We start from the raw sequence: 25,516 nt of genomic DNA on the forward strand, positions 1-25,516 counted from the left end.
TGGTAGGCTTTTGATGACCTCTTCTATTTCATTGCTTGAAATTGATTTATTTAAGTTGTGTATGTCCTCCTCGTTCAGTTTAGGTAATTCATATGTCTCTAGAAACTTGTTGATGTCTTCGAGGTTTTCTGTTTTGTTGGAGTAGATTTTCAAAATAGCTTCTAATTATGTTTTGTATTTCACTCATGTCTGTTGTGATATTTCCTTGTTCATTCTGAATTTTAGTAATTTGAGTTTTCTCCCTCTTTCTCGTTGTTAGTGTGGCTACGGGTTTATCAATTTTGTTTATTTTTTCAAAGAACCAAATCTTTATTTTGTTAATTTTTCCAATTGTTTCTTTTGCTTCAATTTCATTGATTTCGGCTCTGATATTAACTATTTCCTATCTTCTACTACTTTTGGTGTTGGTCTGCTCTTCTTTTTCTAGGGCTTTGAGCTGTAGTGGTAAGTTTATTTGTTGATTTCTACATCTTGTGTTGAATGCGTTCCATGAAATAAATCTTCCTCTAAGTACTGCTTTCATAGTGTCCCAGAGATTTTGATATGATGTGTCTTTGTTCTCATTTACTTCTAAGAATTTTTTTATTTCCTTCCTGATGTCTTCTGTTATCCATTCATCATATAATAGTGTATTATTTAATCTCCAGGTATTGGAGAAGTTTCTGTTTTTTATTCTGTCATTTATTTCTAATTTCAATCCATTATGATCTGATAGAGTACAAGGTAGTATCTCTATCTTCTTGTATTTGCTAACAGTAGCTTTGTGGCATAAAACATGGTCTATTTTAGAGAAGGATCCATGTGCTGCCGAGAAGAAAGTGTATTCGTTCTTTGTTGGATGGTATATTCTATATATGCTGGTTAAGTCTAAATTGTTGATTATGTTATTGAGATCTATGGTTTCTTTATTCAATTTGTGTTTGGAAGATCTATCCAGTGGTGAGAGAGGTGTGTTAAAATCACCTAGTATTATTGTGTTCTGGTCTATTTGATTTCTGGAATTGAGAAGGATTTATTTGACGTACATGGATGAGCCAATGTTCGGGGCATAGATATTTATGATTGTTATGTCTTGCTGATTTATGCTTCCCTTAAGCAGTATGTAATGTCCTTCTTTATCCCTTCTGACTAGTTTTGGCTTGAAGTCCACATTATCTGAAATGAGGATGGATACTCCAGCTGTTTTGCATGGTACGTTTTTTCCTATCCTTTCAACTTTAGTCTATGGGTATCTCTTTCTATGAGATGAGTCTCTTGCAGGCAGCATATTGTTCGATTTTTCTTTTTAATCCAATCTGCCAGTCTATGTCTTTTGAGTGATGAGTTCAGGCCATTAACATTCAGGGTTATTATTTGATATGATTTGTATTCCCAGTCATTTGACTCATTTTTGTTTTTTGACATGATTTGGTTTCTTCTTTATTTGGCTATTCCTTTAGGCTAGTTCCTCCCGTTGCTGATTTCCATCATTGTTTTTCATCTCTTCCTCATGGAATATTTTTCTGAGAATGTTTTGTAATGCCGGCTTTCTTTTTGTAAATTCCTTTAGCTTTTGTTTATCATGGAAGGATTTTATTTCACCGTCAAATCTGAAAGTAAGTTTTGCTGGGTATAAGATTCTTGGTTGGCATCCATTTTCTTTCAGGGCTTGGTAAATATTGTTCCAAGCCCTTCTAGCTTTTAGGGTCTGGATTGAAAAATCTGCTGATATTCTTATTGGTTTCCCCCTGAATGTAATTTGATTCTTTTCTCTTGCAGTCTTTAAAATTCTGTCTTTATTTTGTATGTTAGGTATTTTCATAACAATATGCCTTGGTGTGGGTCTGTTGTAATTTTGTATATTTGGAGTCCTATAAGCCTCTTGTACTTGGTTTTCCATTTCATTCTTCAGATTTGCGAAATTTTCTTATATTATTTCATTGAATAGATTGTTCATTCCTTTGGTTTGTTTCTCTAAGCCTTCCTCAATCCCAATAATTCTTAAATTTGGCCTTTTCATGATATCTCATAATTCTTGTAGATTCTGTTCATGATTTCTTACCATCTTTTCTGTTTGGTCAACTTTGTTTTCAAGATTAAATATTTTGTCTTCATATCTGAGGTTCTGTCTTCCAGGTGTTCTATCCTATTGGTTATGCTTTCTATGGAGTTTTTAACTTGGTTTATTGTTTCCTTCATTTCAAGGATTTCTGTTTGGTTTTTTTCAGTATCTCTAACTCTTTATTGAAATGATCTCTTGCTTCCTGTATTTGGTCTTTCAACTGTTGATTGGTGTGATCATTTAATGCCTGCATTTGCTCTTTCATCTTCTCCTTCAATGCCTGCATTTGCTCTTTCATCTCCTCGTTTGCTTCCCTGATTGTTTTAATTATGTACATTCTGAACTCCCATTCTGACATTTTTTCTGCTGTGCTGTAATTGGGTTTTATTGATATAGTATCTAGGTTTGTTTGGGACATTTTCTTTCCTTGTTTTCTCATATTGGTCAGGTATCAGTGGGACTCTGAGATATTGCAGATTTCCTCTATTGGCTTATAGTGTCCCTGTAGATTTCCAGTGTATCACCTCCCAGCCTTCAGTAGCCCGAAGTCTTCGAGTAACTTGATTATGCAGTACTTCTGAAGAAAGCTGTCCCTAGCCGGCTACTGGTTCCAGGGCTTGGAGCTGGCTCTGTGTGGAAAGGCTCTCACTGGGGGGCCTGCTCCCAGAAGCTGGCCGTGTGGGAGGAGCCTACTGCTGGAGTGCCCAGGGCTGCCTGGAGAAGGCTCTAGCTGCCCTGCCCTACTCTAATAAGCTGCCCGAATCCGGGCCTGCCGCCTGGGCGGGGCCAAGCCTCACCGGGTGGCGGAGACTCACCCTGTGGCTCTATTTTAGTCTGAGTCTGAATGCCTCCCCTTCTTGAATTCTGGGTTCTGGAGCGACTGTAGATGCAGTCACCCTCTAGTCCGCCATCTTGGATTACCCTGTTGAAAAAGCTTGCTGCCGGAGGGGGCAGGGCCGCCTGGAGAGGTCTCTGGCTGCCCTGCCCTGGTCCCAGAGGCTGCTTAAGGGTCAGAGGTCTCTGCTGGCTTGGGGACTTATGGCTGGCTCTGTGTAGAAAGGCTCTCTCTGGGCAGTCTGCTCCAAGAAGCTAGCCTAGAAAGGCGCTTCCCGCCAGAGGGAGCCGGGCTGCTTGGGGAAGTCCCTGGCTGCCCTGTCCTGGTCTCTGAAGCAACCTGCCAGCGGGCCGGAGCTCACCATGCGCTGGCTCAGGGACTTGGAGCTGGTTCTGTGTAGAAAGGCTCTCACTGGGGGGCTTGCTCCGAGAAGCTGGAGAATCTGGCCCTGTGGGAGGAGCCCACCGCTGGAGTGCTCAGGGCTGCTTGGGGGAGACTCTAGCTGCCCTGCCCTGCCCTACTCTAATAAGCTGCCCGAATCCAGGCCTGCCGCCCGGGCTGAGCTTCACTGGGTGGGGGAGACTCACCCCATGGTTCTATTTTAGTCCGAGTCTCTCAATGCATCCCCTTGTTGAAATCTGGGTTCTGGAGCGACTGGAGATGCAGTCACCCTCTAGCCCGCCATCTTGGATCGCCCCCTATTAATTAATTTCTAAGCATAAAGTGACTTGACTTAATTAATCGAAAACCAAGGAGGAAGTCATGTAGAAACTGTGAATCTCCTACAGTTTTGGTCAAACAAAATTATTGAGGGTAAACATAACACGCATACACACAAGTATGTATGTGCAACAGTCTAGAGTATAGGCTATAATGACTATATTCTTTTTGGGGGAAGGGGCACCAGGTATTGAACCCAGGAGTGCTTAACCACGGAGGCACATCCCTAGCCCTTTTTTTTTTTTTTTTAATTTGAGATAGGGTTTGCTAAGTTGCTTACAGTCGTGCTAAGTTGCTAAGGCTAGCTTTGAACTTGCTATCCTCCTGCCTCAATCTCCCAAGTCACTGGGATTACAGGCATGCACCAATGTGCCCGGCATGACTATATTACTATGAATATAGTTTCAATATGTTGTGAAAACGAATCTTTTATTATATAGCCTTTACTATAATTCTCAGCACACTCTGGATCAAAGAGATCCAGACATTTTGCTGTTAAATAAAACAGTGTAATTAGTCACAAATGTTTTATATACAGACCTAGAAACTATATTGGTAATGATAATGGTAATTTATGTGAAATTGTGTTATCTCACAGACAAAAATTTTACAACTTGATAAGAAAAATACAAATGATCTCAAGAGATAAAATGGCAAATGCATGAATATAAAGTTATCAGAAAAGATCATCCAACTAGAAAAATAAAATGAAAAGATAATAAACTGTTAGTAAAACAAAACTGATATTAACAATGAAGTAGGCAAATCAAAAACATCACTAAAAAATTATTATTGTCAAGGATATAGAAAAGGGTGCTACTTCTCAAAAAGTTTGCTAGTGGAATATATTCTCTGATATTTCTTCTCTCTGGTTCAGTTTGGTTATTTTCTATTAATCTGTCTTCCAACCGACTGATCCTGTCTTCTGCTGTGTCTAATCAACTGTTAAACCTATCAAAGGTACATAATTTCAGATGCTATACTTTACAGGTATGAAATTATTGATGTTTCTCTTTTTATGTATTCTGAGTTTCTGGAGAGATTTTCCAATTCATCAACTACTTTTCTTTTACATCTTAATTGTGTGATCTTTAAGTCTCTATGTTCTAACTCCAATTTTGAGAAAAATTGTAACTATAAATTATCTGTCTTTTATCTCACCTTTTGGTCATATGGCCCTGTCTCTTAGCATATCTAATACTTCTGATTACAAGAGATTGCTATAAAAAATTGAAGAGGCTCTAAGTCACTGTTTCTTAACCTTACTCTCTTCCCACTCCATCATCATTCTGCCAAGGGGCTTTGTTAGACTTTTCTCCCAACCTATGAAATGCATCATATATCTGTTTATACAGAGCAGGCATTTGAAGGGTCACCAACCACTGTAATATTTAATATTTGATAACCCCATAAGAAACAATCATTATCTCCTGAGGAGTAAGGTTGCTGCTATGAAGAATGTATGCTTTAAAATGTATTATCATCTTCTACCAGAGAAAGATACTCTTCTACTTCCAGAAAGAAAGAAAATCAGTGACCTTAATGCAATCACGGTCTGAACCGAATCATGGTTAGTTACAATTTCAGTATGATTTTAGCATTACTCAGACTTGCCCCGCCCGGACTTTCATGGGACAGTTCAACTACTTTCTAAACTCATGACTGGAACATGGCAGTTAGCATTCTCACTGTAGAAACAACTAGAAGGGTGTTCTTTGGAATAAAAGGGATAGGTCCATTAAATTCAGGCAATTTATTCATATCTCGAAGCTAAATCCTTTTACTGAATAGCAAGCAACTTTCAATTAAATATGAACAAGGCACTCTGTGGCAAAATTACTATGTAACTTTAAAAAGGTCCTTTAAAACATTTCTCACACTAGAGAGTGTATTTTACACTAACAATCTACATTTATCTTAATAAAGCACTAGGAGCACTACAGGAACCAATCACCTATCATCATCATTTTGAAAAGTGATTTGAGGATGGCATTCAATGAACTATATGAGAGTTCAACAAGCAAACATATTGGAAAAGAAGAATAAAAGTTATTATCTGCATGTGACATAATTTTGTATCAAGAAAACCAGATTCAATTAAAAACTATTGAAATTAATAAGATAATTAGCCTGAACTAATCCCATATAGACATATATACTTCAACATTTTTTGCTCCCAATGACAAAAAGAAAATGTGGTATAAAAAATCCTATTACATAAAAATAAACAAAAGAAAAATATACCATGAGCAATATGTGTGTGTTCCATAAGAAACAAAACTAAAATACTTTAGAAAGAAAAGCTAATACCAGTGTCATTAAATATAAAAAATGTTCCTAGAAGGAAAAACTAGATGCCATAGGATGGCATCTTCTCCTTAATGAGATATATAGTCTTGGTTTAGTTTTATTTTGCTTTCTTGCAGCGCTGGGAATTGAATCAAGGGTCTTGCTCAAGCTAGTATGTGCTCTACCTCTGAGCTACATCCCCAGTCCTATACTTTTAATATGCCACTCAGGGAAATGTGGCATGGTGGGATAACCTCAAGCATGTTTTTAACATTTTTCTGGGGAAAAGAATGAATAGTTGAATAAAATGAAAAGTAGATTAATCTGAAAAAGAAAAGAAAAAAGAAAATGCATGTCTATCGTTGTGAAAAACAGTGTGGCACTTGCTGGTTAAAGAAAATACAGATCACAGAACAGGACATACATTAAATATAATGAGATATAGCAAATCAGTGGGGAGAGGAAGAATATTCAGTAATGGGAGAAAGGAGCAACTGGTTGGTAAAATGGGAAGAAAATTTTACTCTTTCATGCACCAAGATAAATTACAAATCCATTAGACCACAGACATTTATTTTGTGCCTGGTAGGGGCCAGTCCCTGGGAAGTACTAGAGATTCAAAGATAATGAGATAGCCTAGTTGTATAATAAATCAAGTTGTACATGGGAGAGTACACTAAAGCACCCAGATCCTTTTAGTGGGGGGTGTCTTGTTCCTAATATGAATGAGAAACATTTATGAAATTTACAAGGCGCCATTTCTATCCTGTTTACTGTACTTCTCCAGTGCCTTCACACCAAAATGTATAGTGCCTGACATATGATAAGAACTCAAATATTTATTCTATAATAAATTACAAATGTTTTAAAATCACATGACAGCTGTATTTCTATCTGCATGTACTTCCCCAGAAGAGGCTGGGCCTTGTCCTTCCACAGACAGCAAGTGAAAGTTTTTATACCCTGTCATTTGCAGAATGATTAGAAGCAAAGAGATGGGGATATTTCATCAAAGAAGTGCTACAGGGTGTCCAGGTAGAAGGAACTGAGTAATTAAGAAATGGACAAAAGTGTTTCTCCTGAGTAGCAAAGATGATAACACTAAAGATCAAGAGCATAAAACCAAGGACTCGAATTCCTCAGTTTTATTATTTTCTAAAAGCAAGGATTGGCAGCACCAGAAACTCAGACTGAAGCTTACCTACAAAAACAAACAAACAAACAAACAAAAAAAAAACAAACGAACAAAAAAACCATTACTGATTACTGGTTAAAGAAATAAAACAGACTTTTTCATTGCTTCACAATATAAAGTCTTCTTCTTATTTCACATACCTACATAATGCTTAACATACACCAGGAACTGTTAAAGGTGCATTTACCAATGTTGTTTCACTTCATCTTCCTAGCAACGCATGACTGAAGTGTCATCATGATTATCTCCCTGGTTCAGATGAGGAAACTGAGGACCAGAGAGGTTGAGTAGCTTCTCCGTGATCATTTCATACCAAGTGGCAAAGCCAGGATTTAAATTCAGTTATACATGTGCCTCCATTGATACGGTTCATCCAAAATACATGCACTCTCCACCTTAACACTTACTACTTATGAAACCAGAATACAGACAAGAGAATAAGAGAATAGTCAAAGGAGTGATAAAGATAGGAGATGGAATCCTTTTCTATCGATTACTAGCTGTAAGAGGCTGGGTAAATTAAATAACTTTTGTGGACATTGACTTTTATCCATTAAATGAAGAAAATGTAAAATAACCTCAAAATTAAAGAGAGACAGTAAGTCCATGGAGAAGTACCTGATCACGGAGGAGTACAAAGCTAGGACAGCAGCCTGAGCACTGAGCTGGCAAAATCTGCTGTGGAAGCAGTTACAGCTGAGAGGTGAGGTGGCTCCAAAAGCTCACGTGTGAGACAGTTAGAGGTTAGAGGGGACATTACTGGGTCATGAGAGCCCTAACCTAATCAGTGCTTCAGTCCTACATAGGGATTAGTGCGTGGTAAGTTAAGGCAGGTAGGGTATCGCTGGAGATGGGATATGCCCTTGGGGTTTATATTTTGTCTCTCTCCCTCCCTCTCCCTCTGTCTCTCCCTTTCCCTGTCTCTCCCTCTCCATCTGTCTCTTCCTCTCCCTCTCCCTCTCTCTCCCTTTCCCTATGTCTCTCCCTCTCCCTCTATCTCTCCCTCTATTTCTCTCTCTCTCTCTCCCTCCCTCCCTCCCCCCCTCTCTCTGTCTCTCCCTCTCCCTCTCTCTCTCTCTCTTTCCCTATGTCTCTCCCTCTCCCTCCATCTCTCTCTCTCTCTGTGTCTCTCTCTCTCTCTCCCCCTCCCTCCCACCCTCCTCCCTCCGTCTCTCTCCTTTCTGGTGCAATGTTCTGCGAGGCTTTCCTCTATCACGACCTTCCACCTTGATCAATGGCTTCACCTCAAGCCCCAGGGAATGGAGCCCTGAGAACTGAGACCTCTGAAACTTCAAGCACTCAATAAATATTTTTTCCTCTAAGATTGTTCTTGTCAGGTCTTTTAGTCACAAAAGCAAAAAAGCTGACTAAAACAGGATCTTCCAGGACAGAAATGGAAGAAAGCCTAGGACTAGAAATATGGTCTAGAAAATTTAAAGACGTTGAAGGATAACTAGGTTGGAAAGAGGGGAAAAGGGGCAGAGTTGGTGAGTAGCAATGAGGTTAGAAGATTTCCATCAGTTCTTTGGAAGGTGGTTGATTCCCTTCATCAAACAGATAATAATAATAACACACCAACTTCTATGTTGAAAACATCACACCACAAAAGATCTAATGACTAAGAAGAAGTTGAGAAACAGGGATGCCTGTCTCTTGCCTTTACTTGCCCTCTGTGTATAAAATGAATTCAAAGGGTAGTTACTTTGAAGTATTCCTTGTAACACTGGCAGAACTATTAGGAGGCAGCAAACATTTATGGGTGCCTAGCTTATGCCAAGGATTATGCAGAGCTTTTCCTATGCTCTGTCTCACCAATGCTCCTAATGATGTTCCACATTTCTCTTTTGACCAGAGACTTAAGTCTATTGACTTAAGCTATTGAGTGGCAGAAGTGGAAAAGGGTCTTACCTTTTGCAAAAAAGGACAAGATCTTAACTATGGTAGTTATCGTTTGCAAATGTATGTAGTTGCCTCTGGGAAACAGCTTTCCAGAAGGAATGTAATTACCAAGCAAACAGCACCAGGTTTCCCCTGACTGCAGAGTTCCACCCTCTTTGACTCATCAACTCATAGTTCTGCACATTCTCTCCCACTTAGCTTATAGGATCCCTCCTTTGCTGCCAGGATAGTTTACATCACAGCAAATGAGACCCCTAACAGCCAGGCTGGGTTTACAGTAAGAAATAACCAAAGCCAAACTGAAACAAAGAAAAAGCTTAATTAATTCAGAAAAGAGCAAGAAGATAAATAATAATTAAGCCCAGATTCGCCTATTTTAATTATAAATATTAAATAAGCCAATTTATACATCAAGTCACATTCAGTTAACACACTAAAAGTAATTTTCACCAATTTGCCCTAAGTATATTCTATACCAGATTTCCTCGAACTGGAGTCTGAGAGAGTTTTTTTTTAGGAATATGTGAACATTTAGTACATCTGTTGAAATTTTTGTTGCCATTTCATCAATAGCCTTTTAATTTCAGGCTGCCCCATAATCTCCATGCAGCATTTCCATTTATACTAATTAATGGTTAAGTTGGTCAAGTACCACTACCTTCCATTGCTTGGAGGTTGTGAGAAAAGATCAGAGACCTAATACACAAGTGAAGTCAAAATGACATGACTGGGCATGGTGGAGCACACCTGTACTCCCAGGGGCTTGGGAGGCTGAGGCAGAAGGATCACAAGTTCAAAAACAGCCTCCGCAACTTAGCAAGGCCCTAAATAACTTACGAAGACCCTGTATCAAAACAAAAAATAAAAAGGGATGGGGATGTAGGTCAGTGGTTAAGCTGCTCTGGGTTCAATCCCTGGTTAAAAAAAAAAAAAAAATGAAAAAATTATGGAACACTGTGAAATCATCACTAAAGACTTTTTATTAGAAATGTTACAGGAGAATGGAGCTTCCCACTGAGCATAAAAAACATGCCAACTCAGAAAAACAAACAAATAAGGAAACCTGTGCCACAGTAACCAACAACATACTCATACAGTGAAGGGCAATGTATTTCAACAAAGCATCATCACTAACATGTGATATTAAATTAATATAGCCATTTTAAATACTACTTTTTTTTGTAATTGTGTTGGACTTGTTCTAATTTGTTTTAGTTTTAGTAGTGAACAGCTTATACCTGAAATTGTCTGGTATGCATTAAAAAAATTTTTTTCTTTTAAAAAAGCTCATGCATTATTCACATTTGAGGAGTATCTCCAAATGTAGGGACTTCAACCATCAATGATACCACTACTGGGCAGGAAGTGCTGAAACAGGTCCACAATCACTACATGCTGCCACTTTGCTGTTAGGTCCTCCAAAAAGAGCAAGGAGGAGGCAAAGCAATGTACCACAAGAGGCTTAAAACTTAATAAGAGAAAAGGTCCACAAGACAGAAACAAAATAATATTTCTTTAACTTTCTGCAGCCAAGGAGACTTTTGAGATTCAGATGAAAAACTTCAGTCTCCAGAAAGTTATCCACAGAACCCCACATGAAAACACCTGATAATGAAAGAGGAAGTATATTTTGTGTTATGGTTTAGATATGAGGTGCCCCCCACCCCATAGCTCATGTGTGAAATAATGCAAGAATGATCAGAGGTGAAATGATGGGATTTTGAGAGTTAAAACCTAACCAGGGGATTAATCTACCTACAGGGATTAACCAGAAGGTAGGCAGACAGGGTGTGGTTTGAGGAGGTTTGTGGTCACAGAGGGCATGCCTCTGGGATTTGTATTTTATCCCTGGCAATGAGAACTCTCTCTCTGCTTCCTTGTTGCCATGTCCTGAGCAGCTTTCCTCTTCCACACTTTTCCACAATGATCTTCTCCCTCACCTTGGGCAATGGATTCAGCAGGCAACAGCCTGGGCCCTCTGAAACTGTGAGCACCAAATAAACTTTTCCATGTCTAAAATTGTTCTTATCAGGTCTTTTGATCACAATGGTGAAAAAGCTGACTAAAACAGTTTGTAAGTGGTGAATTATTTTATTTTCATTAATAAATTGAAATGAGATGATGACATGAAACCAAGGGAAAAAATTGAGTCCAAGAAATTAAAAACAACTTATTGGTTTGGTAAAAGAAAGCGAACAACTACTAATAGGTTTGGCTGAGGAAAGATAAATAAATGAATATATACTTCCTAATCTTATGTTCTCACTTCCAAGGAGTCAAATTACATAAATATTTCATAAACACTTAATATTTTTATTTATCAGAAATGTTTCCATATAAAAAGGCATACCAATATAAAATAGAGTAGATATGAGAAATATAAGTACCTAGTTTACTCCAATTAAAGAATTATGGACAGAATCTGTGCATGATTAAATGTAATAATATGTGAAAAACAAAATACTTTAAAAAAAATCATTACATTTGACAGGGTCAAAATATCCCCCAGTGTCCAGTGCCTTTGATTTGAAAATATGGTTCTTGTCTAGATGAGAATTAAAGAATACAAATATCAGGAGATTAGAAATAATTATGATGAGATATGTTTACTGGCTGCCAAAAAAAAAAAAAAACACTAAATAATATTTTGAAAACCTCAACACAATGTTTTGTTGAGATTTATATAAACCAAGTACAGACTCTGAATAAATGAAAGGATTTAATTGCTGAATTTCATGGTTTGTCATATAGAAAATATCAAATTTCACTCTATCAAATATTAATAGAAAAATCATAATAAAAACTGTGCAATTTATTTACATAGCTTAAGTAGATATCAAAGATTGCAGACATGCTCTGAGGAACAGAACTAATCACCAACCCATGACCCACACATTGCTAATTACCAACCAAAGATGGAGAAAACTTTCATCACCATTCATTTTACACTGTGGCTTTTAGATCAAGATTCTTCATTTGTGATCTCAAACTAGAAAGGGACAGGCAGGGAATTTAATTTGAAGTGCAACACAAGTTTATTTCTTTTTCCTTTTTCCCCACTATTTTCCTTTTTATTTTCATGAGAAAACAAACTGTATTATTCTCTGAAATGCACAATATATGGGGTGAGAGCAAGTTCTCAAGTCACCTCCAACTCTGAAATCACTGTCCAGCTAAAATAAAATAATAAAATGAAAGTCTTCTATGAAAAGTTCTTGTTTGAATTACCATTTGGGTAAGAAAACTGGATAATAAAACAAGACATTCACACAAGGGTCAAACCCCTCTCTCCAGGGCTAAAATTTCTCCATGAAAATACCAACATTATCCAGGAGTGCTGGTGCATGCCTGTAATCCCAGTGGCTGGAGAGGCTGAGGCAGGAGGATCCAAGTTCAAAGCCAGCCTCAGAAATTTGGTGATGCCCTGTCTCAAAATAAAATATAAAAAGGGCTCTGTAAGACTCAGTGGTTAAGTGCCACTGGGTTCAGTCCCTGGTATGAAAGAAAGAGATGGGGGGAGGGAGGGATGAAGGAGGGAGTGAGGAAAAATAGAAAATGAAAAATAGAAAAATAGAAAACAAAATGTCTACATTATACAAGCTGATAACAGGGTGACAGAGCTTTTCCTGATGGAGACTTCTTACCTGCTCATCTCCAGAAAACTCTCAAGTAATTCAACCTGCAGTTTGACAAACATACTTATCTATGAAAAGCCCTTGTTGGCACAGATTTCATGGGTAGCAATGGAAAAGGGATAGTTAATTGAAGACATCCTTGTTTTAGTTCTTACCAACCAGGCTACTGTTTGAAGGTCCCTTTCTAACAGTCCTCCTCACACCCCTGAAAAATAGTACTGGACGCTAACCTCATTATAAAACATTTCCAAAATTCTCTGAAGACAGCATGGGTTCCTCGCATGTTCTTTTAAAACTCAGCTACACCATCCGACAGGATCAGGTGTCGATGTTTCCATTCTGGTTGTAATATCAGTGGAAAACTATTACAGTCCTGTACTTGAATACCCTTGTCCCTTTGTACAGTTTCTTTCACATATTGCAAGCCTTTCTGGTGGCAACAATGTCTTTCATATAATCTGAATATTTGGGGCTATGGAAGCCAAGCATACCATGGATAAATAACATAACCCAAATAATCTTCAGACTTTCTAGATTATTGCAGAATAATGACTAGAAATTAATAGATGCAATGCAATGTCAAACCCAATTTGTTTTTTACTGACAAGTGACAATTATAATAACTATCAGGAATGAAAGAAGACATATAAAACCAGACAGAAATTCCTTTCCCGCCACAAAGAATTAGGGTCCTGATAAGCTTCAAGAAAGGTTAACCTGCAATTGGTGTAATTAATAATTTGGGAACAAGAGTAGAATAATAGGAACTGAGATTAGAATAAACCTTGGAAAGCCCCTGTAAATATTTGAAATTGCATATATTGCAATAATTAAAATTGCATAAACAAGGGCAACACACTCTGAAGAAAATGACATTTCATACACATTAAGTAGGACAATATTAAGTGCTGTATCAATTCTCTAAGCAACAGATAATTTTTTAGAGTCTCACTTGATTGTGACTCTGACACATGAAACTGATTTTGCCTAGTTACTGATAAGGTCTAAGAAGCTACAGTTCACCTAAATCCTGTCCTCCATGAAAATGTTCATCTCTAGGAGCTAGTTGTGAATCCAAAGATGCAGAGGAGCATGAATAATTCAAGATGGATGAGGAATATTTAGGGGAACCTTATATCCCCTCCACAGGAACAAGTATGTGACCTCAGTTCTGCCACACAATTTTTGCCTCTTTGCTTTACCTTAACCACAGGTTCACTACTGAACCTCCTACAGCAACCTGGCCCACCCAGCTTTCTCCCACATACCACACTACATCAGAGAATCATTCCATTGCTAAAAAGAGAGTGAACCCAGATAGAGTTGTATAAAGGCAGTTCTCCATTACTTCAGTCTTGAAAACACATCAAAGAGAAAAATATGTATTATCACAGAAATTTTTGTTCCTTGAGATTAAAAAAAAAATCAAACTTCCTGATTATTCCTCATATCACTGCACATTGACAAACTTTTGATTTGTCCACACTCTTTGTTTTTTCCATTCGCACTCATATATATACACCACTGGCCTAAATGCAATGAATGTCTGAAGCTGAAGATTAATCCTTTAGGGAAGGACAAAAAGTTGCCCTCTGATGTTAGTTGCATTAAGTTTATCAAAATTACACTTCTTAACTGATACCAGAAGTTCCTTTTGTTTTTTTACCCATCTTCTGAAACAATGGTAAAAAGCTATGAGGTGCTCAAAACAATTTTACCACCAAGATTCTGCTGTTGCTGTAAGTGTTATCTGGCAGAAAATGGTCCTCACCAACATCCAGTATGGTATTGGGAAGCAGAGGTGTGGTGAATAAAGGAGCAGCTTAAGAAGACATGGTTTCAGTCTTCTAGTTCATGCACAAGATGCCTTAAGAGAAAGATGCCACAGGGCACAGCAGAACAGTTCTTTTTTGTCTTAGAAAGAAATACTCTTTTCTTCCTTCTCCTGGATTGACCTTTCCTCTTCCATACACTGTATCCTATGCAGTACAGTGATTGGAGAAGGTTTCTCTTTGGATTAGGTGTAGTTGCATATAATTGTTAACCCAAATAAGTAACTCAAACAAAATAGCTAAATGCTTTCATATGTAAAAGACACTCAGAAGCAACAAGTCCAGGGCTGCTTGGGTGACTACCAAATCATGAGACTTCTACCTTTTAGTTCCACATCCTTTGGTAGGTCCAGTCTACCTGTTCATAGGCCAATATGGCTGCTGAGACCCTATCCAACACAAGTGCAGTCCTAAAGCGAAGGAGGAAGTAGGAGAAAAATGATCTCCACCAGCTGGCTTTTCCTGTATAACACATTCTTACCTCTCACCAGTCAGAATGTAGTACCATAATCATACCAGCTGTAACGGAGGGATCCTGGTAGGTATGGTATTTCAGTTAAGTATATTATCGTTTTTCAAGAATCAAGAGTTTGATAATTAAGACAGAAGTGAGGCATGAATACTAGATATGCAGCTGGATGCCTCTACCAATTCCTCAGATGATTTAGTTTGGGTATGAGCAATCTCCTCCACCTCAGGGGGATCCCTGAGGAACCTCAGTGCCCAGCCGTGATCAGTCACCAGGGAGAGTCCACTGGCATGTGGGGTAACAGCCTTCCAACAGAGATGAGCACACTTGGTCAAAGCACACAGGGCTCCCAAAGCACCCACTGTGGGAGGAGAAGACAAGTGGTGAGGACGCTAGTTCTGACCAACTCCATCTCCCTAGTTCATCTCAGCAACATATAATGCTTTGCTCTGTAGGTGCAGCTAGAAGGTTCAGGTGCCGGACCACATTCTCAGAGAAACATTATAAATAGGGGGAGCTTTCCAGCTTTACCCACGCAGGCCTATTGCACAGGTAATGTAGTAGAAATAATATTCATTTGCCATCATCTAAAGTAGAATTGATTGTATTTCAATAGATTTGTCTTCGTTCTAATGAGGTGTAGAGAAGATCCTGGAGAAAAGGAAAAATAAATAGTAGCAACGAGTGACTCATATTTTTTCCTTGCTTGGTAGACTGACAAATGCACTTTCAATGGTTCTCTCCCCGATAAATAACTTGGTTTATCCCCATGTTCTTCCACAGTCCTTTCCTTCACTGTCAGTAGAGCTATGGAGTCCATTCCAAAGAATTTGGTAACCAAGTATAGTAAGAAACATGCCATGGATCACAACAAACTCGACCTGGGTAACTCCTAGTGGTCACTGGGATATACCCTCCAGACTTCAGCATGTGAATGGAGGGTAGGTTGAATTATGTCTCCCAAAAGAAGAAGTTCTATCTCCCAGGAACTTTGAATGTGACTTTATTTAGAAGATGGGGTTAAGATGGAGTCACTACAGTGAGCCCTAACTTAATATGACACATTCTCATAAGGGGAAATTGCACACAGAGACAGATGTGCACAAAGAAGAAATGTCATGCAAAGATGAAGGCTTCCTATAAGCCAAGGAAGGCCAAATGTTGCCAGCAAAACACCAAGTTGTGTTCTGTGGAGTGTCCTCTCCTGTTATTACTAAATTCTTTGGAATGAGCTTCATATCCACCAATAGCAAGAAAGGTATAGAACAGATCTATCCTCATGGTCCTCAGAAGAAACCTATCCTGTTACCACCAATATCTCAGGCTTCTACACTTCAGAATATAAGACAATACATTTCTGGTGTTTAAGCCACCCAGGTTCTAGTATTTTGTTACAGCAATTCTGGAAAATTAATACAAAGGGTGGGCAGAGCATTCCCATCTCCTTTCTGATCCATCTAGCACATTACTTCCTTCCTCTCAAGAATCCACATCTTTGTGTGTCTCTCTCTGCTGTCTCTGTCTTTGCCTCCAGCTACTTCTCAAGTATCATGATTTTCAGTCACCATCACTTACAAACTTGTGACTCCAGTCACACAGCTTCCCAAGGCAGCTCCAGGAATATTTGCTGACGGTCGGGTCAACAGTTAGAGGCAACCATTTATTTCCACCCTGACAAGGATCCTGTACTACCAGGACCAAGATCATCAGATATCAATTAATACTAAATTGCCTACCCTTGTTTCAAAGTCTCTGCACGAGATGCAACCACACAGACATGCAGCTCTCAATGGCTTATGGAGAAATGGAAACTGAGTGAAAGAAGAGTTAAGTGAATACAGATCAGGAGGTATAACTGCTCACTGCTGCTGATTCAGTTCTAGTATCTAAGTGTACTCTGCACATCAATATCTCCTGAATGTAATTCTAATTCTATAACACCTGTCTATCCTTTCATTCTTTTTCCTACCCACCTAGTCAATAGGATCTGTCTGATAGAGGTTGATAAAATTGGAAAAGAAAGCAAAATCTTTTAATGAGAATAATGGAGTGGAGAAATCTCAATTGTATATCCACTCTCTATCTTATATTGTTTGCTTACTAAAAGAACCTGGAAAAGGACTAAAGTAATGAACACCTACCTGTACAACTACCCAACTTAACAAATCAAATAGCACCATGGCCCTGGCACCCCTACCCAATCTCAGTTTCTCTCTCTTCCCCTAGAGGTTAACATTAATGTGAATTTGGTGTTCATTATTTTCAAGCATATTTTTACACTTTTACTAAAAAGACAGTGCACCTCCAATGATAGTGCTTCTTAGCCATAGTTCAGTTACTTTTTTAAAACTCTCCTTTTCATCTAACAAAACATTAGAGCCAAAAGAGTAACCGAAAAACCTTAATTTTATTCTTATCAATTAATATCTATTTTTCACTTGTGTTATCCCCACCCACACCCAGGAAAGCTGTGATACAGGGACTTCAAGCAAGCTGAATGGGAAATACACGTAGAATAGGTATGGAGTTCTGGTACTCCTCAATTCATAAAAGTGAATGGAAGCCTACATTGCCTAGGCTTTCAAAAATTTGCCTTGACCCAAAATCTCAAATGGATAAATTAGAATTCCATCTATCATTCTTATCTGTTCTCATAAAAGACTTGAGTACAAAAAATAAGATTGTATGGTGGTTCATGTCTGTAATCCCAGTGACCCAGGAGGGTGAGGTAGGAGGATGGCCAAGTTCAAGACTAGCCTTGGCAATTTAGTGAGACCCTCAGCAACTTAGTGAGACCTTGTCTCAAAATAAAAAAATAAAATGAAGGGGTGGGGGTGTAGGTCAGTGGTAAAGTACCCCTGGGTCCAATTCCCAATACAAAAAAAAAAAAAAAATAGTTGGAACAACTTAACTGAAGAATTCAATAATTAACTGCTCAATTAGTAAATTGGTTAGTCCATAAGAATGCTAAGTGGTAAAGGAAATGTATTCTTTCAAATCACACAAACAATGTTCCACAAGCATTTGTGGTCCACCAGTTACATGACAGGCATGGTTCCAGGCACAGAGGATACAGCAAAGCCTCTTGCCCTAAGGGAGCCTCCACGCCAGCAGGACAGTCTGTATAAAGTTACACTAAAGATCTATCTGAGGAACTCTCGGAAACCCTCTATGATCAACAAGTCGCAACTTGGCGAGAATGTCTGCAGTGCTGGTTTTCTGGGGAAATCTCACAAGGCCTCAATTGTTACAGCAAAACAAAAGAAAATCTGTTCTATGCTCTGGATGAATGTAGCATCTCTGCTGACTTCTGGAACCTATTAAAATGTGTTTTTCAGGATGATTTGTAAAAGCTTTCCTGAACCTATAAACAAATACCATTAACAGCCAAAGGAAAAAATATTCCCACTTAGAATTTCATAAAATGAATTACTGAAAGCAAGGAAGCATCTCAGGGCTCTCAGTGACTATTCACAACCACAAGAAACAGTCCAGCACTTTCCTCTCCTGTTTCTATTGAGGACAAGCACATTTGTGGGCAAGCAAGGTGCTCAACTCAGGTACAACAGATCAGTTCCAGAAAGCACTTCCAGCTGGAAAAAAATGCACACCAAGAATCAATCATCATCAAATAACAAGGATTTAGAGGAAAACAATACAATAAAAATGTTTGTGGGACTGTCTCTACATGGTTAGATGATGAGTAAAAACAATATACATTACTCTATTTTTCTACAATGGAAATAATCAGAAGAAATGATTAATGCCTTATGATCTTAGGATTTTCATAGTAAAATAAAATACCTCTCCACTTCTTGAATGCTGAGAATCTGACGGTGGAAGTGTGTAAAGGAAAAATTATTTAATGCATCAAAAGACAGTAGTAATGAAAGCTAAATTTCCTGCTTTTAAAACTGTCTTTTTCCCAAGTGATAAGATCTATGATAATTTTTCTTAAATTTTTAATTTTATTTGTTCTAATTAATTGTACATGACAGTAGAATGCATTTATACATTTTGATAGATCATACATAAATAGATTATAATCATTTTTCTGTCATTATTGCATTATACAAGTTGCAGGATCACATTGGTCATGCAGTCATACATGTACATGAGGTAATAATGTCTGTTTGATTTTACTAGGCTAATTCTGAATGCATTTCTTCCTGTGTTTTCTAGTTTCTCTACAATGATCACCTACATGACTGATAGAAATATTATTCAAATTACTATTTTCTACAAAGACCAATTAGCCCTAGCATAGTAAAATATCAAGTATTCTACGTTACTACTTAAAAGATAGACCAAAGTAATAGGGATACATGTATCAATTTATTCTCCAACACAATTCTTAGAAATGCTTTCAGGTTTGAATTACTTCCCTCTTTCCAAGATCCACAGAAGTTCAGAGAGGTCAAAATGTACAAACTCTTCTTGAAATTAGCTATTTCAGTGGAAATTGCCAGGTGCCAGGTCCCCGGGCCTCTCTGCTCTGCAAGCCCATCAGCAGCACATCTGATGAGGCAGGGGGAGAGATGGTAATGGAGAAAAGGCAACAACCCTGTGGTTGGGTTTTACCACATGCTGTTCATTTCAGTATTAAAGGGTTTCCTGATGAAGGGGGGAAAAAACTAAACACAGGGCCAGCAGATTCTTTCATGATGGTTTTTCAAGTTCTTCTTAAGATGAGCCTTTTCTTCCTTTGGCTGCAAAGTCCATTTCTGATGCTAGGTTATGAGAGCAGAGAACAATTTGTCACATCTATGAATTCCTGTACCTACAAGGCCAAGTTTCATCAGCCCTCCACTAAACAACTTGAAAAATATGACTGTGTTCTTAGGTTAAGGTCAACGTGCAGGGTTACACACACAGGCAGGATGATTTCTACAGCAGTAACAAAAAAGCCAGGGCTCTGGCATTGACTCAATAGAACCATTTACACTGTACAGAGAGCGGTGAGCTGCTGTCAGTCTAAGGCATGAGACAGTGGAATCTTTGGAGTTTCTAGGACCACAATAAAAAAACAAGAAAGAAAAGAAAACCTGATAAGAGCCACAACCTCAAAAAGTACCAACCACCCTTACTTAAAGCGCTTCCCTCTCTGGCCAGTTTCATTTCCTTTCAAAGTGTTTGTCACATTGGAATGGCTGGCTCAAGATACTGTTTCAACCTTCATTTTGTTAGGTTGTTGGTGCCAACACCTGTCTCTATTGTCTTTAGCCACCCTCTGAAGATGCAAGAATGAGATTTCCTAATATCAAAGTACCCCAAGAGAACAATTCTTTCTGCTAGACTCAAATTGGGTGTGGAAGCCTTCAACTACCTGGCATTTCTTTTAATCAGTTACACTGCTTTTGGGTTCATTTTACAAAGCCATCTGGCTCTGCAGACATCAATGCAAAGACTATGAAAACCCCACATTTTATTGTGGCCCTACAATGGGGAGCGATCCACTTCAAAGTGTGTTAAGCTCCCAGAGAGTCTTCATTGTTCAGGCCTCCAAGGAGCCTGGCCATCTAGGAGATAAAAGAATTCTTCTGAGAGCACCATGTAAAAGAAAATATTTGTTCAGTCCCAGTGTCCCTACAAATGTGATCTTATGCTCCACAGCTGGAAGCCTGAGCAGATGAAAATGAAGGGGCCTTAACAGATATGGTGGAGACCTGGTCAGATAAATTGGAGGTTGGGGGACATGTGCAGCCCTAAATTAGAGAATGCTGAGGTGCCCTCCTTCCTGTGAATATCCTACTCATTCTCACAACGTTCTCCACACCTCAGGAATGGCATTAAGTAGAAACGCTTTGACATTTTTTTTTCTCACTCCTGAATACAACTGCAATTATATTTAAAATATCTTTGCTTTCTATCACTTTGACAGATTCACTTTTGAAGTTTTCTATTCATATATTTCAATAGTCCTATTCCTTTCTAAGAGATAGTATGATGGCCTTTAACAAATGTAATACTAAGAGACAGACTGATGAGGGTTTTTTTTTTTTTTTGCAAGTAGCTCTTTCATTCATTAGAATTTGAATGCTAGCAGAAATGATAGCAGAAAACAGAGGAGAATGACATTTAAAAATTCAGATGTATAAAAATATTATAGGGATTAATAGCAAGGGATCAAATTTAATGTGCCATTTTAAAAGGTAGTCCTTTGACATGACTTAACCTGAAAGTTCAGTGCAGCTGGGGGTACGTATCACCAGCTCACAATCGGTTTCCCAAAAGATAAAGGCAGCAATTTTTCTTTAAGGCACAGAGAATAAGGGTCACTGACTATTGACCCACAGGCTTCATCCGAATAAATGGAGCCGTCTCAACTCAGTTCTTAATGGCAAGAAGACCTGCCAGCAGGAAAGACAAGCGCTCAGGTCACAATTATGGCTGATTTACAATTTCTGCAATAAATCTGGCAACAGGGTGGATCCTCACACCAAAAGAACTACATCTACCCTGGGGATGCTACACGTTGGCCCTGACAGAGCTGTTAAAAATTTAAGCAATATGGAAGTCAATGCTGGCAATGGATCTGCAGCATCAATATTTTGCTACCTCCTGAATGTAGAAGGTTTAATATATTCTAGTAGTAGAGTAAGCAAAATAAAGATGAGAGACTGGTAACTTTTCATTTGAGATGATTTAAGATAGTACCAAACACACGAAGACACTATTTGATAAGGGTAACACTTGAACAAGAATAAGAGAATAGCATTTGATTAGAACCATGTTAAATGATGTTATGTTTTACTTTGAACCACCTGTGGGCAACCTTTACAAGTCTTTAATTGATAATTGATGCACACAAAATATTTATCTTGATTCAGTTTTAATTTTTAGTTGTAAGATTTACCATCTTTTAAAAGTACAATGTCACATAAGGTGGTTTTATTTCAGTTTGATCTAAATTAAAAGTGCCCATGAACTAAGGAAGGCTCCATTTAACCTCATCTCTTAAGCTCTAGGAAGGATATCCCTGGCTTTAAAGAGTCATGTTTTGAACACAAGACCTGAGAGGTTTCTGGAGGTACATCCAAATATTTTCTGGTCAACACAGCAGCACCCACTGTTTAGTATCTTTATGTTGGACTCAGTCTCTAACACAACCTTAGTTTTTTCTTTTGAAAAAATTATATATAGGTATATACACACACACACATATATATATATACACACACACATTTAGCATTTTTTTTATCCTCCATTCCTTAAATCCTGTAAGTATTATTTTATTATTCTAGTGCTTATAGCTTCCCAATGTATCACTTTGTGCCCTCTATTCTTGAGTGACTTTTTGGACATCTTGTCCGGATCAACACATACTGGCTTCAGTAAAAGTAAACTCCACAGCCACAATACTGCATGTAGACTCCTACAGCCACTCCAACCCCACTCAACAGTGTTGTTTGTTTCACAAAAACAGAGATCCTCCATCGTAATTTAAAAAAAAAAATTCTATCTTTCAGGGTGTGTAGGAGTGGGACAGCCCTGGAACAAATTCGAGAGTTAAACATATAATGGTAATAGTAAAAAACAAAAAACAAACAAACAAAAAAAAATCTTTGGTTACTTTTTCTCTTATGACACTCTGTATTTTTTTTTTTTTTTTTTTAACTATGGTACTCAATATCTGGTGAGTCTACCTACATTCTAGGACACTTTTAAGATTAACAATGTAGAATTTACACAGATATATACACATAATCATATTTGAGATATGCTGTAATTATATCTTTTTATATTTAGGTTTATCAACTGTCAATTTTGATGATGATTACAGCTTAGGTGCAGGAAACACACTTTGAGTTGATGAAAATACAACTAATGTGGGAACACAAGAAGCTTTTATTTAGCACAGTTTGTACTGTCTGTCATCTTTGCATATTTCATGATGGACTCTTGGTTTCTGTGGTTATAATTACCATTTCCTCTTTGCTGCTTATGTTTTCACCAATGCCCAGTAGAGATTCCTTCAATTTGGTTAATCTGTCCTTTATAGCCCCAACTCCACACATTGCTTAAAGAAACCTTGATCTTTAGCAAAATACAGATCAGAAAACAACAAAAATAACAGCATCCAGTTATGATAAAAATAAAAGTCCTGATGCCTTTTAACGGGGAGTAATCTTAGAGACTAAAATTGGGATCCATGAAGCACCTTCTGGATAGTTCCACATAAGTATGAGATAGGAGTTAGGGAATAACTATCCATCACCACCTTTAGAGCAAAGCAGAAAACTATACTTGGTTTTGATTTGATACAGATCCTAAGTTCAACAGAGGTTTTGACATAACTCTAACTTTATTGTCCTTTTTCAGTCTTAAAGTTAGAAATTCAATTTCCCTCACTTTTCTAAATTGTGATCTTAAATAATCATATATATGCAAAAAAATTCCATACCAGTTTCTTTATTTGAATTATTCTACCATTAAAATTGTAGGAATCTCAATTTCTAAGACATAATTATATTTTATCCATATATGTCATTCAATAATAATCATAAGACATTAATTTTTTCACCCTTTCATTTTTGGTGACAGAAAAACTAGTGAGTTTTTCTAATGAATCAAGTAAAACATAGTCAGGACCTACATGGGGATATCCCTCTTTTTTCTTAAGCAAAATACAGACTTTGGGTTGGGGTTATATCTCAGTGGTAGAACACTTTGGCTAGCATGAGCAAATCCCTGGATTTGATAGGAAGGCAGGAAGGCAGGAAGGAAGGAAATGAGTGAGTAAGTAAGTCAGTCAGGGAGGGAGGGAGGAAGGAAGAAGGAAGTAAGGAAGGAAGAAAGGAAGGAAAGAAAGGAGGGAGGGAGGGAGGGGGAGGGAAGCAGAGAAGGAAGAGGAAGGAAAGAAAAGGTATAGATTTCACTTTTGCTTGTATATGCATTCATCTGTAAGCTAATATTAACATTTTTAATCACAAGCACTTTTAGTGTCTAGCTCCGATATTTCAAATACCTTAAGAAAACACAAAGGTATTTATTACCTTAATATTGTACAAAGATTCAAAAAAGCAATTAAATACATCAATGAATGCAAGTAAATTAACATAATATTAATACAATTAAAAGTTAAGAATTGTAAATACATTATAACCTTCAACAGACAATTATCTCTAAAATTTCAAGTGACAATTCAATACTAAGCTTAAAAATAATCAAGTCATAAAAGACAGTTCTTAGTTCACATTATATTTATACAGCCCCCAACCAGTTTAGATATCTCAAAAATTGGCAAACAAAAAGAAATACAAATTATTTATAAAGTGATAGTCATTGAAAACTTTAACCACTTAAGCTTTAATGTAATGATTCAGTTCTTGGATAGATTAAAACAACATGCCTATAATCCCACTTCTGTACCTTGGAGTAATTGTATAATTATCACAGAGATGAAGTAAGATCACATTTGAAGAAATAAAATTGACAGAAGAAATAATCCTTAGTTTATCAATAAATACTGTTTTCAATTACTAACATCAAGTAAAGAGGTTCCAAACTGAAAAATATTAATTTCTTGTTCTTTTCACTGTGTAGTGTTGTATGACCCTTTCATGTTAAAACCATTTAAGATAAAATACCTGCAATTTAAAATTTTTGAATTTAACTAGAATATGGAAAGGAAAAAATAAACGGTTAAAAACAGTCATGTAAAGTATGAAAAGAAGGGTAGTGAATGAGAACTTACCAGACATGACAAGTCACTAGAAAGCCACCGCATTCAAAACAGAATGGTGTAGGAACAGAAATAGACAGATAGGGATGAGAATAGACAGTCCAGAAATAGATCCAAAAACATGTGGCATCTTTACATGAGACCAGGATATCATTTCAATCCCAGGAAAAATAAAGGATCTTGTAACAACTAGGACTTAAGTAACTGGTTATTCATCTAGGAGAGAAAAAGAAAAAGAGAATCCTACCTCATATCATGTATGAAACTTAAAACTGCAGTAAAACTGAATGTTCTTTAAAAATTTGGGAAAAAAAAATTAAGAGATTGTTTATCTGGCCTTGAGGTAGATGGTACCACCCTGAGTGTGACAGAAAAATCAGAAGCAATAAAGGAAAAGATGGAGGTGCTTGAGTAAACAAGAATTAACAGGTTTCATTTAAAGACTATAAATCTGAAATAAAAACCACAAAGATATATTTGCACACATACAACAAAGGATTAATATTTCTAAAATACAAGAGTTCCTGGAAATTGAAAATGGAAAAATGGGCTTTGAAAATGAACATGAAATGAAAAAGAGAAAAATTCATAGACAATGGTCATTGAAAATACATTCCACATCAGTGATAGTAAAGGAGATGGCAATTAAAATAATCATGAGAGATAATAAGATTGACAAGAATTAAAAAGGGCAGTGACATCCAGTGCTGGTGAGAATGTAGGAAATGGGCAATCTTAGGTGTGAAGGTGATTTGCTATTCCTTTGGATAAAGCAAGGTAGTGATATCTATTAAAATTAAAAATACACATACCGTTTGACCAAGCAATTCCACTTCTGGGAATCTATCCTATAGGAAAAAAAAGGACCAGTACGTAAGGATATAGGTACAAAGCAGCATTGTTTGTTGAGGGATGG

General features: G+C 37.5%; 1 protein-coding gene across 16 annotated transcripts in view; it reads right to left on the minus strand.

Annotated features, from left to right (window-relative positions):
* MAST4 (microtubule associated serine/threonine kinase family member 4) overlaps positions 1-25,516 on the minus strand; it is a 556,979-nt gene that overhangs the window by 223,064 nt on the left and 308,399 nt on the right. For 9 of the 16 annotated variants that reach the window (XM_079144853.1, XM_079144855.1, XM_079144840.1 and 6 more), the window contains one exon: positions 25,413-25,448. The exons of 5 other annotated variants lie outside the window; for them this stretch is intronic. In XM_079144853.1, coding sequence (XP_079000979.1) covers positions 25,413-25,448 — 36 coding nt within the window. Of the gene's footprint in view, positions 1-17,884; positions 24,817-25,412; positions 25,449-25,516 lie in introns of those variants that run through there. 2 more of the 16 variants (XM_079144849.1, XM_079144850.1) reach the window with 2 other exon arrangements.

The sequence above is a fragment of the Sciurus vulgaris genome (genome assembly GCF_902686455.1).
Source record: "Sciurus vulgaris genome assembly, chromosome: 6".
NCBI classification, from domain to species: Eukaryota; Metazoa; Chordata; class Mammalia; order Rodentia; family Sciuridae; genus Sciurus; species Sciurus vulgaris.